General features: G+C 34.2%; 1 protein-coding gene across 10 annotated transcripts in view; it reads left to right on the top strand.

Moving 5' to 3' along the window:
- The window catches only part of LOC114340088 (TOX high mobility group box family member 4-A-like), a 605,389-nt gene extending 598,197 nt beyond the window's left edge, over window positions 1-7,192 (top strand). For all 10 annotated transcript variants that reach the window (XM_050647328.1, XM_050647325.1, XM_050647332.1 and 7 more), the window contains one exon: window positions 4,770-7,192. In XM_050647328.1, the coding sequence (XP_050503285.1) occupies window positions 4,770-4,836 (67 nt within the window). In that variant the 3' untranslated portion in view covers window positions 4,837-7,192. The remainder of the gene's footprint in view (window positions 1-4,769) is intronic.
- The last annotated feature ends 8,857 nt before the right edge of the window (window positions 7,193-16,049 follow it).

Genomic DNA, 16,049 nt, shown 5'->3' with positions numbered 1-16,049 from the left:
TTATGTCTGAAGTTCTGACGTAGCAGAATCTATTTTTGAACTTGAAGTTAAACCTCCTGAATGGCATAGCCTGTGGTCTGACAATTGGAAAGATGTTTATACCAATTGGTTTATCCTGGGTTTTTGGTATGGGATCATATCCTACTTTGGTTCATCGATATTCGTTCATATTGGTATCATTCGATATTGGTTCATCGTGGTTAGTGCTTGAAAACAGATGTTCGAGTTACATCCTCTTTTCCAAACTCTGCTCTGAAAGGATATTGGAAGTTTAGGATCATGGATTAATGTGAGACTAATCTGTGTACCTCCAAAGTAAACTGTGACTGTTAAAGTCGCCCAGTATAAGCTGTTTGGATTGTGATTGGAAGTTATATGGGTCAAAATATAAAGGGTTGGTTTGGTGGTTTAGATACCGAGGTTATAGTGCATTTTTCAGTCTCAATGGTTACAATCTCTATATCGTTTATGCTCGTTTTTCCCACAGAGGAGGCTGAGTTTTGACTTTTCACAAATACCGCACCCCAAGGTTGTGTGCTATTTCCGCAATCAGTTTCATACCTGAGGTTTTTGGTCTCGCTGCAGTTAGGTCTGTGGGTTTCCTGGATGCACAATACCTCACGTTTCGTGTTCTTGCAGAATTTCAACTTTGGCTGTAGTGATGCCGTTAATATTTATACTCGCTACTGTCAGTGTTGGTTCTGAGAAGAACCGTTATGGCTTAATGTTTGCCATCTGATTTGGTTTGTTCCAATGTTGGAAGTCTACTAGTAGATGTTTCTGGGGAAGGCCGTACATAATGTCTGCTATTCTGCAGTTCTCTTGGAAGCTTCTTCCACGTGTGCTTGCACAGGACAGCGACTGCAGCTTTGCAGCGACAAAATTCAAAACTTAAACTATTTAGTAAACAGAACTCATAATCGTTGAGCAGAAAAGTTCGTAGGCTAACATAGAAAAAAAATTTTGGTAAAGTTTGATTTTATTATTCAGTATAGTTACATAGAGAACGATACAACGATTATAGCGATCATACAACTTTTCAATGCCATTTTTTTAATACAATTTGTCTCTAGCCTCAAAATAAGCCTCAGTTTCTGCGATTACCTCTTCATTCATGCTAAATTTCTTTCCAGCTAGTATTCTCTTGAGGTTAGCGAACAGATGGTAGTCGGTGGGAGCATATCTGGTGAATACGGTGACTGCGGAAGAAATTTGAAGCCCAATTCATGAAATTTTGCCATCATTTTTATCGATTTGTGACACGGTGTGTTGTCTTGATGAAATAGCACTTTATTTTTCTTCAAATGGGGCTGTTTTTTCGCGATTTCTTCCTTTAAACGCTCAAATACCGCAACGTAATAGTCGCTGTTAATGGTTTTTCCCGTTTCAAGATAGTCGATGAATACCATGCGCATCCCAAAAAGCTGATGCCATAACCTTGCCAGCCGACTGTTGCGTCTTTCCACGCTTTGGAGTCGGTTCATCACGTGCAGTCCACTCGGCAGACTGTCGATTGGACTCCGGTGTGAAATGATGGAGCCATATTTCATCCATTGTAATATATCGACCCAAAAATTCTGTTTTATTACGATTGAGTACTTCAAACACTTCTCAGAATCGTCAATTCGTTGTTGTTTTTGATCGATTGTGAGCTCTCGCATCACCCACTTTGCACAGGGCTTTCGCATACCCAAATATTCATGCACAATATATCCAATTTGCCTTTGATATATTTAAAGTCTCAGCTATCTCGAACAACTTCACTTTACGGTCATCCAAAATTATTTTGTGGACTTTTTTTATGTTTTCTTTGGAGGTAACAGCCTCTTTGGAGCGTCCACTACGTGCATTGTCCTCGGTGCTCATTTCGACTCGTTTAAACTTGCGAACAATTTCTCAACGGTTGATTTTCCTGGTGCAGAGTCCAAATAATATTTATCAAGTCAAACTTTAGCTTCAACAGTATTTTTTTTTGCTAAAAAGCAATGCTTTGTTATGACACGAAATGCTTCACTCAAAATGCTATATCTCATAAACTCATAGTTCGACAGCTGTCAAATTTATAAACGCATCTTTTGAAGGTTGGGGCTAACCATAAATCAGATGGATTTAATACCAGTAGTGCCATCTATGTGTCAGCCTACGAACTTTTCATCCCACCTGTTATATTGTTTTTAAGAGGATCGGTACGTATTTTCGGCTGCAATGCTATTCAAATGGGGATTCATTTTTTTCGAATCCTGAGAAAACTAATAAGTATTTTTCAAAAATTTAAACGCAGAATGAAAGACTACGTTATTAGCGAGGGCCGAAAGTCCCTGAGAACTTCTATAATTTTTATTTTAAAAAGTTACAGGGGTGAAAAACTCAGAGAAAATGTAGTGTGATTTTTAATTTCCAATATCTCATTCGTAAGAGACTTCTTATATATTCTAAGGGACTTTCGGCCCTCGACAATAATTTAGTCCTTCATTTTGTGTTTAAATTTTTTTAAAATATTTATTAGTTTTTTCAGGATTCGAAAAAAAAATGGACACCATGTCCGTGGAAATCGAACATTCGCAATCTTTGTCATACAACGCACTCATTCGAATATAATGTTATGACAAGACTCAAGACAGTGACAAGTAGAGATGTATCCGACCCGCTATTTTGATATAGCAGTTCATTCTGCTACTGCTTTTTAACGCTTTTACGATGATAATAAAATCAATCAAAGAGTTGTTTATTAAATATTGATAGTGTATTTGAAAAATAATAATTGATATAAGGCGTACAATTAATAAAAAGTTATTTATTGTTTATATATTGTTTATGGAAAATCCAAGTATTTCAAATCATTAAAGTTCAAATAAAAGTAATATTTTATAAGAGTTTTTTCCGATAACCGTAAAGAGGTACGAGTTTAGCTATAAAGTAAAGTGCCCATGGTGGCATAAAATGTAGTAAATGCTAATGCTTCAAGTACATATTAAATTTTTGAAAATTTCACTACACTTAAAAAGCATTTGCTTTTCTCCGTAGTATTTGCTACTATTTACCAGCCTACATAGAAGAATGTACTACGCTTTTGAAGTATGTGCTTGTTTAGTAGTATTTTGCTTCAGTTTAAGTGAAGTTGGTGGGTGGACGTCTTCGGCGTAGGTATTGTTTTGTTACAATATGACAGCATTTATGAATGTCTGTCATAGAAAAATTTACAATCTAAGAAGAAGATTCTTAATTTTTGGGTAATTCTTTTATCAAATAAAATTTAATAATTCTGAAGAAGATTAACAAATAACAATTATTGTTCATTTTTATCCTCGCGTAACTCTTTTGTCGCTTCGGATCTGAGTCACTAATACAATTCTAATAATTTGGTACGTAAAAATGTGAATTCACAAATCACAAGCACATGGAAAACTAATTCCATCACGATTGGTGTAATGCAGACACGGCTGGCGTAACGCTTTGTAGTAGATACTTCTGGTCAGTAGTAGGTACTTCTGTTGTGTAGTAACTTCTTCTCAACAAACGCACCTACTTTTATGTAAAAGAAAATGCTACAAAGTAGTGACTATTTGCTGAAGCAATAGCAGCTACTACGTTTTATGCATTCCGCCCATTTTCTTGGGTGAATTATTAAATGTTGGCTTCATATTTTAATAAAGATGGTTTTAAGATTTTATAATTAAAGGCTTCGCTTTTTACGGAGATTTTTAACGCTTTTTTTTTCTCAAAGAAAAATAATAAAATGATATTTTTGGCTCCTTTTCCTAAGTGACTTCTCTATTGAGGTTGGCGGTCAATATGGCAAATTTCTCTCTATTCTGGGCTTGATGAATTAAGTCATTTCCTGTTGTGTGGGTCCAATCTCTGATGTTTCGGAGCCAAGATTTTTTCTTTATTCTTTAACCCCTTTTACGTTCGATCTTGCCATTTAATATTACCTGGAGCTGCTCAAATTCCCTATGGCGCATTATGCGTCCCTAGATGTGACGTCTATCTAATTTTGATAGTATTGACCAGATGAGAACGTGTGTTTATTATTTTCAGTAATTTTTCATTCGTGGTTCTACTGACCCAGCTTATTCTTGACATTCGGCGGTTCATCCACATTTCGAATAAATTCAATTTGTTAACGTCATACTGTTTTAATGTCCAGGTCTCACAGCCATATAGTAATAGAGACCACACATAACACTTTAGTGTTCTCAATCTTATTGTGGCTGATAGCTTGGGGTTACAGAGCATTTTACGCATGTTCATGAAACCAGACCTTGCTATTTCAATGCGCCTTATGATTTCTTTTCATTGGCCTAGTTGAGTATTTAGCTCTCTACCCAGGTATATGAAGCTTTGGGAACTCTGAAGAATGACTTTAACAGCCTGTGACTTTCTTCTGATAATATGTTCCTCCATATCTTAAGTTGGTCTTCTGTTTCCGCTAATAAACTTTTTTTCTTTTTCGACTATTTGTATAGTATATAAATAATGGTAACCACTGAATACATAATTAGTGAAAAAATAATCCTATCATTTATACAAGTAAAGGTTATCCAAGAACATTCAAAAACTGAACGAAACCGAAATAGCCATCTCTAACTTTCTAATGACAATGTCACTGTCAACCTAATGTTTACATCTGCAGTTTCCATACCAGTGAAAATTTTACTACACGTAATTTGCCGTGTAAAGACAGAAAAAGTAGGGATAGCCGTAAAATATTTGTGAATTATGTACCCATAGCCTTAACCGTTGCTAAAAGTGTTTCTTTTTTTTTTCAGGGATGTTTTCACAGACTGGGTGTCGGCCAACAAGAACCAATCACAGAATTTCTCCACAGTTAAATAAATTCTAGATTAGGGGCAGTTGCAAAATTATAAAAAGTTAAAAAATTAGTAGCAATACCAACTGAATCTACAATATTTTATGCTAGGCAGGATTGAAAGTTGAAATCAGGTTTCGATAATGTGTAATAGTGAGAGGATAGTATAAGAATTGTAAATAAAATGATAATCATTTAGCATGTGAGGTTGTATTGAAGCAATAGACGCAATACGATTTCATTTTAATAGGTATACAATACTAAATAATATTGTAATACTAGTATTATACGTTGTATATTCCTCGTAAGGTAGACAAAAATGATTCCGATAATGAAAATCAAAATTTTCACTATTATTAGAAATTAAAAAAAAACCTAAGAAATAAGTTGCAAGTATTTTTAACTAGTACTTTAGAAATATGGGTTTTCTAGGGAGTTTAAATATTTCGAATTCTTGAAAGTAGAAAAAAAAAAGATCTGGAGCCGCTACAGTACTGTTACAAGTGCATGTAAAGAGCTAAAAATGACACTTACTCAGTGTTAACAGATCATCAATGGTGTTGGAAAGTCATGACGGCAGGTAAGATGAACGGAGTTTAAACTTTTCAAACTGAATCAAGGAACAGTTCTTTGTTCAGTGTTGGCCTTCTATGGTAATTAACAATAGGTTAAAGTACCGAAGACATTTTCTTTTAAATACTCTTATCAGTCAAAGTTTCTTTTTAGGGATTTAAATAGGAATTAACGTCTTTTTGTCAAAACCACTCTTACAGCGCAATATTCCATACATATGTTTTGTTGCTGTTTTTATGAACAATTTTTGAATCCAAAGTTTGCAAAAGTATATGATTTTAAAAAGAAATCTTGCCAGCTGCTGGAAGGGTGGGGGTAACATTTTGGGCGCCCAACGTGGGGCAACTAAAAAATAAATTCAACTCAAATATTTCTACTTTCATTAAAAACATAACGGATGGGCTTACGAGACCTACGCCCTCGTTAACAAGGAGATAGTAATCTAGCATATAAAAGAATCTTAACGAGTAGGTATTTTTTGGATATCGAATCATAAACGGACCGTCTATTTACTCCGCTACTACGCTTACTAGTTCTCGAAGAAAAAGTTTTTGTCTGCCTTATTAATAAAAAAATACATTGTTATTTCATGCTCTGTAAATGCATGTACTCCTTGATAAAATTTGTAGTTAGATATGTCCAAAGTACATAATATTGAGACAAATACTTTAGTTCTTATATTTAGGTCTCTATTGCGAGAAAAAGTATCCAGATCTGTCATCCAGGATGAGGAGCAAATGTGTACTTTGACGGTTAAATTGATTTAAAATACAAACCAGGAAAAATAAAACAACAGATTTCAAATGAAACACTGTATTTTGAATTGCACTATAGATGACTTTACTCATACCTATAAAGAGAAGTATCTAAAGAGTAACACGCAAGATATCAAATGATATTACGATAACAACCTTACTTTTCTGAAAGATCTATCGCTGCCAGTGTATTAGATATATGTATATTTGACACATTAAGGCAGTCTAGTAGTGTTACAGCATTTACAATGAATGGAGAATGATTGTCGTAGAATTAAATGGGTCGAATATGAGCAGAAGAGTTGCAGAAGGGTAAGAAGAGGTTAGTCGTACTGTTAAACAAGCTATATGAAAGCTAAGCGGGGCAAAGAAAGTAAATGATGAAAAGTATCAGGAGATATCATGGCATCGACTCACGGCATCTGAGAAATTCAGGTCAAGAAGGAATGGCGTAAGGTTGGCTGTGACGCATCCCGTAAAAAAAACTAAGTAACTCTTCCAAACATTCTTCAAAGTTTGTTAGTCTCTGATACTTTGCCCATTTATAGATATGGATAACACAAACAAAAAATTGAAGCAAATACCATGCAACTATCGAGTTTTTTTATGTAAACGAATTAAGATATATTCTGCAGCATATACATAACTTAAACTAATAAAAAAATGTGTTCAGCTGAACGATATCGACTGATTTTTTTAACCGACAAGGTACCATTTGCGCAAGAAACCATTTTATCAAAAATATGTTAGTATTCTTGTTAAAATGTGACTGTTAGTATGATTGACTCATTCTATTTTGTTATTTTTACATATGTTTTTTTTTATATTATCTCCACAGAGTAGTTTAAACTGTACGTTTCTTGTGCTGGATTTTTAGGGATTTATTACGGAAATAATAAAACATGGTGCGGACTTTTTAAAATACTCTGTTTTATATAGAATCTGAACACAACCGAAATTTGAAAAGATATATTCAAATTTAGGAACGTATTGTGCATATTTATAATTTTGTATTATGTATTTTTTCGTTAATAAAGACGCTTTGTAGGTAGAATAGACTATTATTTAAGAGATACAAACAGAATCTTTATGCGTTAATCTACAAAATTTATGAACATTGCCAGATTGGTAAAAGTTTAACTACCCAGGGATCGCCAAAAATGTAATTTATATTCTTTAGCTCAGTCTAAAAAAGTGAAAAAAGGACTTTTTTAATATTCTTGTTTCGGAAACGATGAAAGTACAAAAAAACCTTTAAAAAGTGGGAAAAAATAAGAAACAGATCGGAATTTACAACAAAGTTCTTAGAAATATAAAATTGTTTACAAAATCATCTCAAATCTCTAATGTTATTGCGTAAATATTCCTTAACGACTAAATCATAACCTGACCAAATCGAACCCAATGTAATCTAAACCGTCGTAAAGCGTCGTTTACAGTTGACGTCGCAATTGCAACATGTTATTTCTTGGTTTTCTTTAGTTAGCTTTCCAAGTTTATTTACGAATGTATCCAAATCAGTATTACTATGTAGCTCATTAATATCCGCGTACTTTTTTCTCTCAATTGACTTTATACTATAACTAATAATTAGCTTTATTGGGACAAAAGACAACACTTTTATCGGAGTTCCTATGCTTTCTTAACTGCATCATATAAATCTTAATATTTATTTTGTTTTGATTCCAATGCCATTTCTTTTATTAAGTATAAATAGATACAATGTACTAACTAAATAGAATAGAATATTTTATTTCTATTCATTCTTGTAGAATTCTTTCACACAGAGTATTCAGTAAATAAGTGAACAGTTTAATATTTATTGCTTCCAGACGTTGTTCTGAAAGGAGGCGTTTGTGTAAAGACATGGAACAATGTTTTATTGTTTGTTAGTCTGTATAAAACTGCTAGCAATATTATTAAGGCTATGAGTGATAAAAACAAAATGAAAAGTATGCGATAAATATACTAATTTTTTTTTAATTCTAAAATAGGATATATTTTTTATATTCGTGAACTTCAAACGACGTCGGATGTGCACTTATGGCCCCCTCCACCCTGTCGTATACCGTCGTAATAAGCAAAGTCTTCCCTCCCCCTTTTCAACGACGTAGTTTATGGATGTTCCCCAACCAGTAAATTACAAATTTTCCAGGAAAAAATATTTTTTTGAAAATATGGCAACCTTGGTTGAAAAGTGACATCACAATCAAGATGGAGGACATATTTGAAAATTGTGTCTAAACGGAAACATTTTTAAATGAGAATCACAGAAAAAATTTTCATTAAAATACAGAATCTGATTGTTTAAATGCATTATAAACTGAGTAGAAAGTACACATTTTCGATTTCTGCTTAAATCGGAGGTCCCCGTATAGCTAGACTATTACCGCAAGGGCAAATTATAAAAGTAACTATGTTAAGATTTTCAAAATAATGAAATCTTAATTACAAGTAAGTATTCTCTTTGTTATATTTTGGTTTGTATTTTCACTTTGGATATACAGTGGTGTTAAAAAGTCCTGCATCACCTAAGCGCCTTATAGTTTTTGAGGTTTAACACTAGTTTTTTGTATATTTTCGCTAATTCATTTTAAGTTTGTGCTTGTAATTAGCATTATCGGTATACTTACTAATGTTTTTTTAATTACTAGCTCGAAATTCTACAGAAAAGATTAAAATAATCTGATTGAAGGGATTTCGCATAATCCGAGAAAATTATGAGGTGATTATTAAGTCGTTAAAGTACTATTAAATTGAATCTTAATGACAAATTTGCCACATATTTGGACTATATAAACACTGTAGTTACCCTAAAACATTTATTCGCTCTTTGATTTTTGATAAAAAGGTCAAAATGTCATCCCAGACCAAACAAACTAAATTAACGAACGAAAAGCGTTTTGAAATTATTTTTCACCATAAAAACGACAAATCTAGTTGCGAAATAGCATCCGCAGTAAACTGTAATCAATCTACAGTAATTAGAGTCATTAAGAAGTATGCTGAACAAGGAAAAATCGACGACAGACCGCGTATTTGGTAAGGTGATGCAGGACTTTTTAACACCACTGTATGTACAAAAGCAAGTTTTTTTCTCTCCTCCTATGGTGTTACAACCCAAATCGGACCTTGGCCACCCCCAGTATCCACTTCCAAGTATCTCTGTCCCTAGCTGCTCTTCGCTAGTTGTCCACCCTCAATATCTCTTTAGTAGGTTCTCACTACGTATATTCACCTCTTCCTTGGCCTTCATACTGGCCGACGTCTCATAATAGTTCCGATAAGTGTGTTACTAGGTGTTCTGTCATTATCCATTCTTATAAAGTGACCTGCCTAGCGCAATCTTTGTATTTTTGCATAATTTACTGTAGAGGGTTGTTTGTAATATTGTTATAATTCGTGGTTGAACCTTATTCTCCATGTACCATTATCGCAAATGGGTTCCAATATCTTTCTTTCAAAAGTGAAAAGGTTTATTGTCTTTTCTGTCATAATCAATGTTTCTAAGTCATATGTTGCTATTGGTCGTATGCTGGTTTTATATTATTCTCTGTGGACTTAACTTCCTTGTGGATGTTTTTGGATTCAAACACCTGCGATACAGAGAAGTAAGTTTTGTTAACAAGCATTATCCGTTTCCGTTTTATCTTCCTCCTAGCTGCCGTCTTCAGTTATCTGTACACCCAGGTATGTGAGCGTCGCCTATTGTCAAATTCTGCAAGTTCCGTTGTTTTCTTGCTTGGAACTTGTTCCTTGGTCTTATTACAACTTAATTACTTTATCTAATTTTAATATTACAACTTAATTACTAATAATTAAAACAGTTTTTTAGGTTATGTTTGTCTTTTTTCAGTCAGACAACTGAGTCAGAGATTACAACGTTGTCAAATGTCACTGCAAAGATCTGTTAAAAATAGAACACTTACGTTAAAAACTTAAAGGTCTCAAAAACTATTGAGGTCTCTAGTGATTAGCGAAATAAATATGTTGACATTTTATTAACTTTTCGTTGGTGTAAATGAAGCTTTTAAAAATTTGTTTATAGTATTTATAGCTTAAAAGGGTGTTAGCTGCTTTCATGGAACGATCTTTGAGTTTTAGTTACTTTTGTTACGCTGGGTTGGGTATAACATTATAAATTAGTAAAACTAAACTAACTGAGACTGTTTTTTGAGACGTTAAAATTGTTTGAGGGTTTAATAAAAATTGAACAAAAACGATCAATACATAATAATAACCTAGGGCAATATAGATAATATATTTACGGGCGCCCATATAATAATTTGGGGGCAGACGTGAAGATGTTGCACATTACATTTTGTATACTTTGGATAACCATATCACACAGTTTAAAGCACCCGAAAAGCTAGACGGGGCACCCATGGATATATTACTCTAAAAATACTGGTAAGACTTATACCTATTTAAGATCTATATTGTTGTGTTCAGAATCTGTAATGACATTCGTCGTTTATAGCATACGATTATTTTTATATCATTGACCAATCAAACTTACGCTTTTTGTCGATGTATATAAACTTAGCAGTTGTTACTTTATTGTTATATATATCGATATAGGCAAATTTCTTTTTTGCATGAACATCCCTAGTATTAAATACCATGGTGAAGGATGTATATTTGTGAATATGTTGAGCGCGTTGTTGAGCTTGAACTGTTTTGAGCAGTAAGACTATTGTTATACTATTTTGTTCGGTTCAGTTGTTGGTGAAGGGGCCACATGAATATATTTGACTTTGTAGTCCAAAATAACTAAATTTGCGGATTCTTGTAAACAAGCTTATGATAAAAATACTCAAAATACATTCATTTTTCTCAGCAAACTCTTCTCAGTATTAAATGGAGCTTAACTCTACTACTCAAGAACTAAACTTTCAGTTAAGAGTTACATCAAGATCTTTACAGTTGTACAAAATGCAGACGGACTGTATACAGATATAAACCAATCTATCGAAGTCATAGTGACCCTCATCCCAGATAGCACAAGTACGTTTTATGGACATCCAATGGACGTACATCTGTGTACATTGGAACGTCCAATGGACGTCCCGCTAAGGTACAATGGACATCCGATGGACGTCCAACGAATGTCCAGAGTTCACAAAATTGGACGTCCATAGAACGTCCGCTACAAACGTACATTGTACGTTGTATTGGAGCTTTCAGTGTACACCTTATGTACATTCAATGTACGTCTTATGAACATTTGTAGGGCACTTTTCAGAAAGCAATCTAGTATCCATAATTTTTTGAATACATAGCAAAAAGCCTTTATAGGAAATAGTTCCTTATAATACTAAACTTATACTTAAAAATATTACACAAAGACCTTTTTTATTTCTCTTTACTATAACTTCATTATAGTATATACTTTATTATAGGAACTAGGAACTTCATTAATGCACGACTGCACTTGCACGATAAACAGAAAACACAAATATATTACAGGATGTATTTTCATAAAGACGAGATTCAGATAATGAAGCCCTAGGAAGCATGCACATTAAAAGAGGTTAATCTCTGTTCTGTTTCTGTTCCAAACTATTTTTAGAGTCAGTACGGTTGTTGTATATTACAAGCGTGTTTGCCATTCTGTGAATTATCATAAATAAACCCTCCTTCAGTATTCCACAACAATTAACAGCGATAATCCCCTAAAAGTACCTGCCTAATAAACTACTTTTCACGACCGATAGCGCGAAGAGCGAGAACGTTGCCAAGAGATTCTCATTTAGTTTGTATTGGGACTTAATATAACGGTCGCGTTTTGTGTAAAATATCCATGGACCACAAATGGATGTCCAATGTACGTTGAAATCAAACGTCCAATGGACGTACCGTAATGTACGTACATAGTACGTTCAGTTTTGGTCCATGGACGTTTGGACTTTAAATGTACGTTATATGGACGTACATCGGACGTTGTGTGCTATATGGGATGTTCATGGCCTTCAAAATTGTTAAAAATTCAAAAATCAATATTTTCACACGAACCTCTTCAAATTGTCCAATGAACACGAAAACTGTATCAAGAGATCAATATATAGTCCGTCCGCTATAACTTTTCCCATGCGGTACGATTCATTTTCGATCAAATTAAGTCAAAACAAAGTAAAACGTACGCCGATGTGTGTAGTATACAGTATACAAAATGTATATACACATAGACGTTCGTTTCAATTTATGTTTTGACTTAATTTGATTGAAAATGAATCATACCGCATGGGAATAGCGGACGGACTATATCTCCTAATAGCCACTATCATATAGATAGCAGTAACCTTACTTTGAAATTCTCTCTATTAAATTTCTTTCTCTATTAGACACTTAATTGTCCGCAAATCCATATTGTTTGATACTGTACCTAGGCATCAAATATATAAAGGCGAAAGAAGGTTATACATTATGTTGCCAAATTGTCGACCAAGTTCTTGAAAGATGCCTTTAAAACACGTTATTCGTTTAAGAAAGAAATAGAATTACGTAAAAAGAAGCTTCGCTGAGATTATTGATTCCACCTTCCTCTTGTTCTAGGAAAAACACTAATTGTCTCTGGGACTTGACCTTTGATACCATTGTACCAGACCTTACCCTTTCACTAAACCCCACCAAGATGTTCCATGCTCTAGAAAAAAGTTATCAACTTTGTTATAAGGAATTTAGGGATTTCTCCTAGATTCAGGTTTCAATTTTAGTTTCTGGTATTCCCATCCCGTGAAATTTGGTCCCTTGATCTTTTGGATATATGGCGTATTGCCTGTGATGTTTCTTCCGTTTGCATGAAATTCCTTTCGGTCTTTGAACAAAATCACAATGAAGCTCATGAGTTTCTCCAGTCTGCGTATATTTCTTTTCTTCCCACTGCATAAAACTAGCACGATGGAGCTACTAATAATGCTTGCTCTTCTTGTTACGGTGCCTATACGTTTCTGATCTTAATCAGTGCCTATCTTGGCTATTAACATGACTATGCTTTGCTTGTAGCTATTCGAAATAGCCCGGTTTTAGACATGTACAATTTTCTCAGGTTTTGAATCTGAAAATTTCCAGTTCAGCCTGGTCAATCCTTTTTCAGAATCCTTGTCTACCGAGAGGATCTTCTCTATATTGGACTTTTCTTATTAGACTTTGAAAGTCTAATCCTGTCCATTCTTCGATGTTGCGCAGCCAGGTCATTTGTCGTCAACCCGGGCCGCGTCTTCCTTCTATTTTTCCTTCTATAATAAGTTGAAGGAAGTTATACCTGTCCTGTCTAAATATGTCTCCAAGATAAGATGTTTAACGCTAAGAACATAACAAGTGGGTCGCGGTGGAGGTGGAGGTCGCGGTCGATGTCGATATACATGTAAAACAAACACATTGTAGTGAATGGAAGAGAACAGAGCAGGTAAGTCGCGGTGGAGGTTTAGCGCGATGCCATCCAGGAGGTTTACATCGATGCTTTTGAAAATAAAATGAGTTTGTTTTACATGGATGTCTACTGCGCGGCCTACAAGGATGCTTCCCCGTTCGAAGCCAAGTTGTCATTACCTGCACTATCTGAGTTAATACTTTTTATATAATCCCTTTTTTTATATTCAGTTTATTTTTGAATTTCTAAAGTAATTAAATTCAGTAAATTTTTAAAAGATGAAAGAGGATCTGATTATTTACAGCTGACATTTGATCACTATCATCACTTGACTGACACAACATCGCAAAAAGCACAGTCTTTTTGCCATTAAAATTTCATTAAACTACTTCACTTGATAGTGGTTCTAGCTCGACTGACAGCGCAGGTGACCTCCTTGCTATGTGCTATCGACATTGACCGCGACTTAACTAGTAGCATCCACCGCGACCTACACCTCCACCTCGACCCACTTGTTCTGTTCTTACCCTTACGTTTCTTGGCAATGTGTGTGAGTTCACGTTCTCTATTCATACGCCTTAAAACTTCTTCATTTCTAACGCGGTCGGTCCATGGAATTTTCAGCATACGACGAAATACCCACATCTCAATATCTCGAACCTCTCTAACTTAGAACATGTATTTGACAAGTATTTATGTCGAAAACCTACATGTTTAACTGTTGTTTAGCAACTTGCTTCTAAATTCACGTGTTTCAAACTTTTTGTAGCCAATCTTTAATTTTTCCCTGTATGTTACTTTCAAGACACGTTAGTGGAGTTTTTTCTTGTCTGCATCTAAGACATAGATAATAATTTATTTAATTTTAATGACAATGTCCTGTCTTTTGTGCTACTCACCATGATATTTCCATATTTGTTTGCTTTTGACCACATCATTGACGGGTATTCTGGCAAAACTTGTGTTTAAAGTAAAGATTTTTTCGAGTTGCTCTGAGAAGTTGCCAGAATGATGCAATTTTAATATAACAATATAGTACTCCTTTAAGAGTAGTTTAAGCAAAAATATATTTGATCTGTGAGCCTCTAACTGACATTTGAGTTAGTCAACTGTTTGAACCAGTTCGATCTGTAAGAAATGTATAGATTGAATTTTAGATAAATACATGTGAATTACTTACGAAAATTTGTTTATTTTTTATTTTATTGTTTAAAATTGTTTTTAAGTACTTTTATGTTTTTTGTATGTGGCGTTTGGTGATGTCCAAACGCTTAATCTTTATAAAGTATTTGAAAGATATCGAAAATATATTTGATTATCTCTTAATACGAGCTTTAAAATTTTTTTAAGTACAATTTACGTTTCACTATTACATTGTAAATATCATACTTTATTCTGACAAGCACACAACCTATACTATGTAATCAATTAATATTTAAAAATAAATAGATTCTACTCAATTTCGTTTCTTTTTATGTTACCTATGTCACAAGCTTCACTAGAGAAACCATTAGAGTATAATAGACCAGTATTTCTATGTCTGATTGACTTGAAGAAAGCATTTGATAGAGTAAGACTCGAAGACGTAATCCATATGTATGATAGAAAAGTATCTACCCCTAGATATCATAAAAACTATTAAAAACATCTGCCAAAACAACAAAATGGAAGAAACAACAGAATATATCGGCGACTGACAGAACCTATAGACATATAGGTCTGGATCCCGCGTATGAAAAAAAAGTTGATTAATAGCAAGCTGAAAATTTGTTAATAGTTTAAAGGTGTCTAGTCGGATAAACTTTGATATATGGGAACACTGGAACAGGGGCAGTTTTAATTGTGGAACAGGTTAAAAATTTTGAACGGTCAGACCACGAAAACGGCACATTTATTTTGTCCGACAGGACAGACTTAAACTCTCCGAACAGAGATTAAACTCTCATGCAAAAATCAAAATGCTATTTATCACCTGTCATAATTCCTGTCATTTGACATATTCTACATGTTCCACTCATTAAAACGCCCATTTGGTGATAAATAGCAGTCTGATCTTTGCATGAGAGTTTAATCTCTGTTGGAAGAGTTTAAGTCTGTTCTGTCGGACAAAATACATGTGCCGTTTTCGTGGTCTGACCGTTCCAAATTTTTAACCTGTTCCACAATTAAAACTTCCCCTGTTACAGTGTTCCCATATATCAAAGTTTGTCCGACTAGACACCCTTAAGCTATTAACAAATTTTCAGCTTGCTATTAATCAACTTTTTTTTCATACGCGGGATCCAGACCTAATAGGCAGCGGAATAAGACAGGGAGACTCATTTCCAGGGAGACTATGCTCTTCAATGCCATCAAAAGCGCCAACAAAGGAAGAGGATGTAGAACTGGAAACAAAGAAGTAAAAATACTCTAAGACTAAGTTTTCATTATAATATATAAAACAACATAATGCTATTCTACATCCCACCAGAATGAAAACAATGGGAACCTTCTCTGGTTACACCTCCCGAGGCTTTTACAATTTGCAAGCCATACGGAT

The sequence above is a fragment of the Diabrotica virgifera genome, chromosome 3, assembly GCF_917563875.1.
Source record: "Diabrotica virgifera virgifera chromosome 3, PGI_DIABVI_V3a".
Lineage (NCBI taxonomy): Eukaryota > Metazoa > Arthropoda > Insecta > Coleoptera > Chrysomelidae > Diabrotica > Diabrotica virgifera.
Note: the sequence above shows the minus strand (reverse complement) of the source record. Positions and strands in the feature narration are given on the sequence as shown.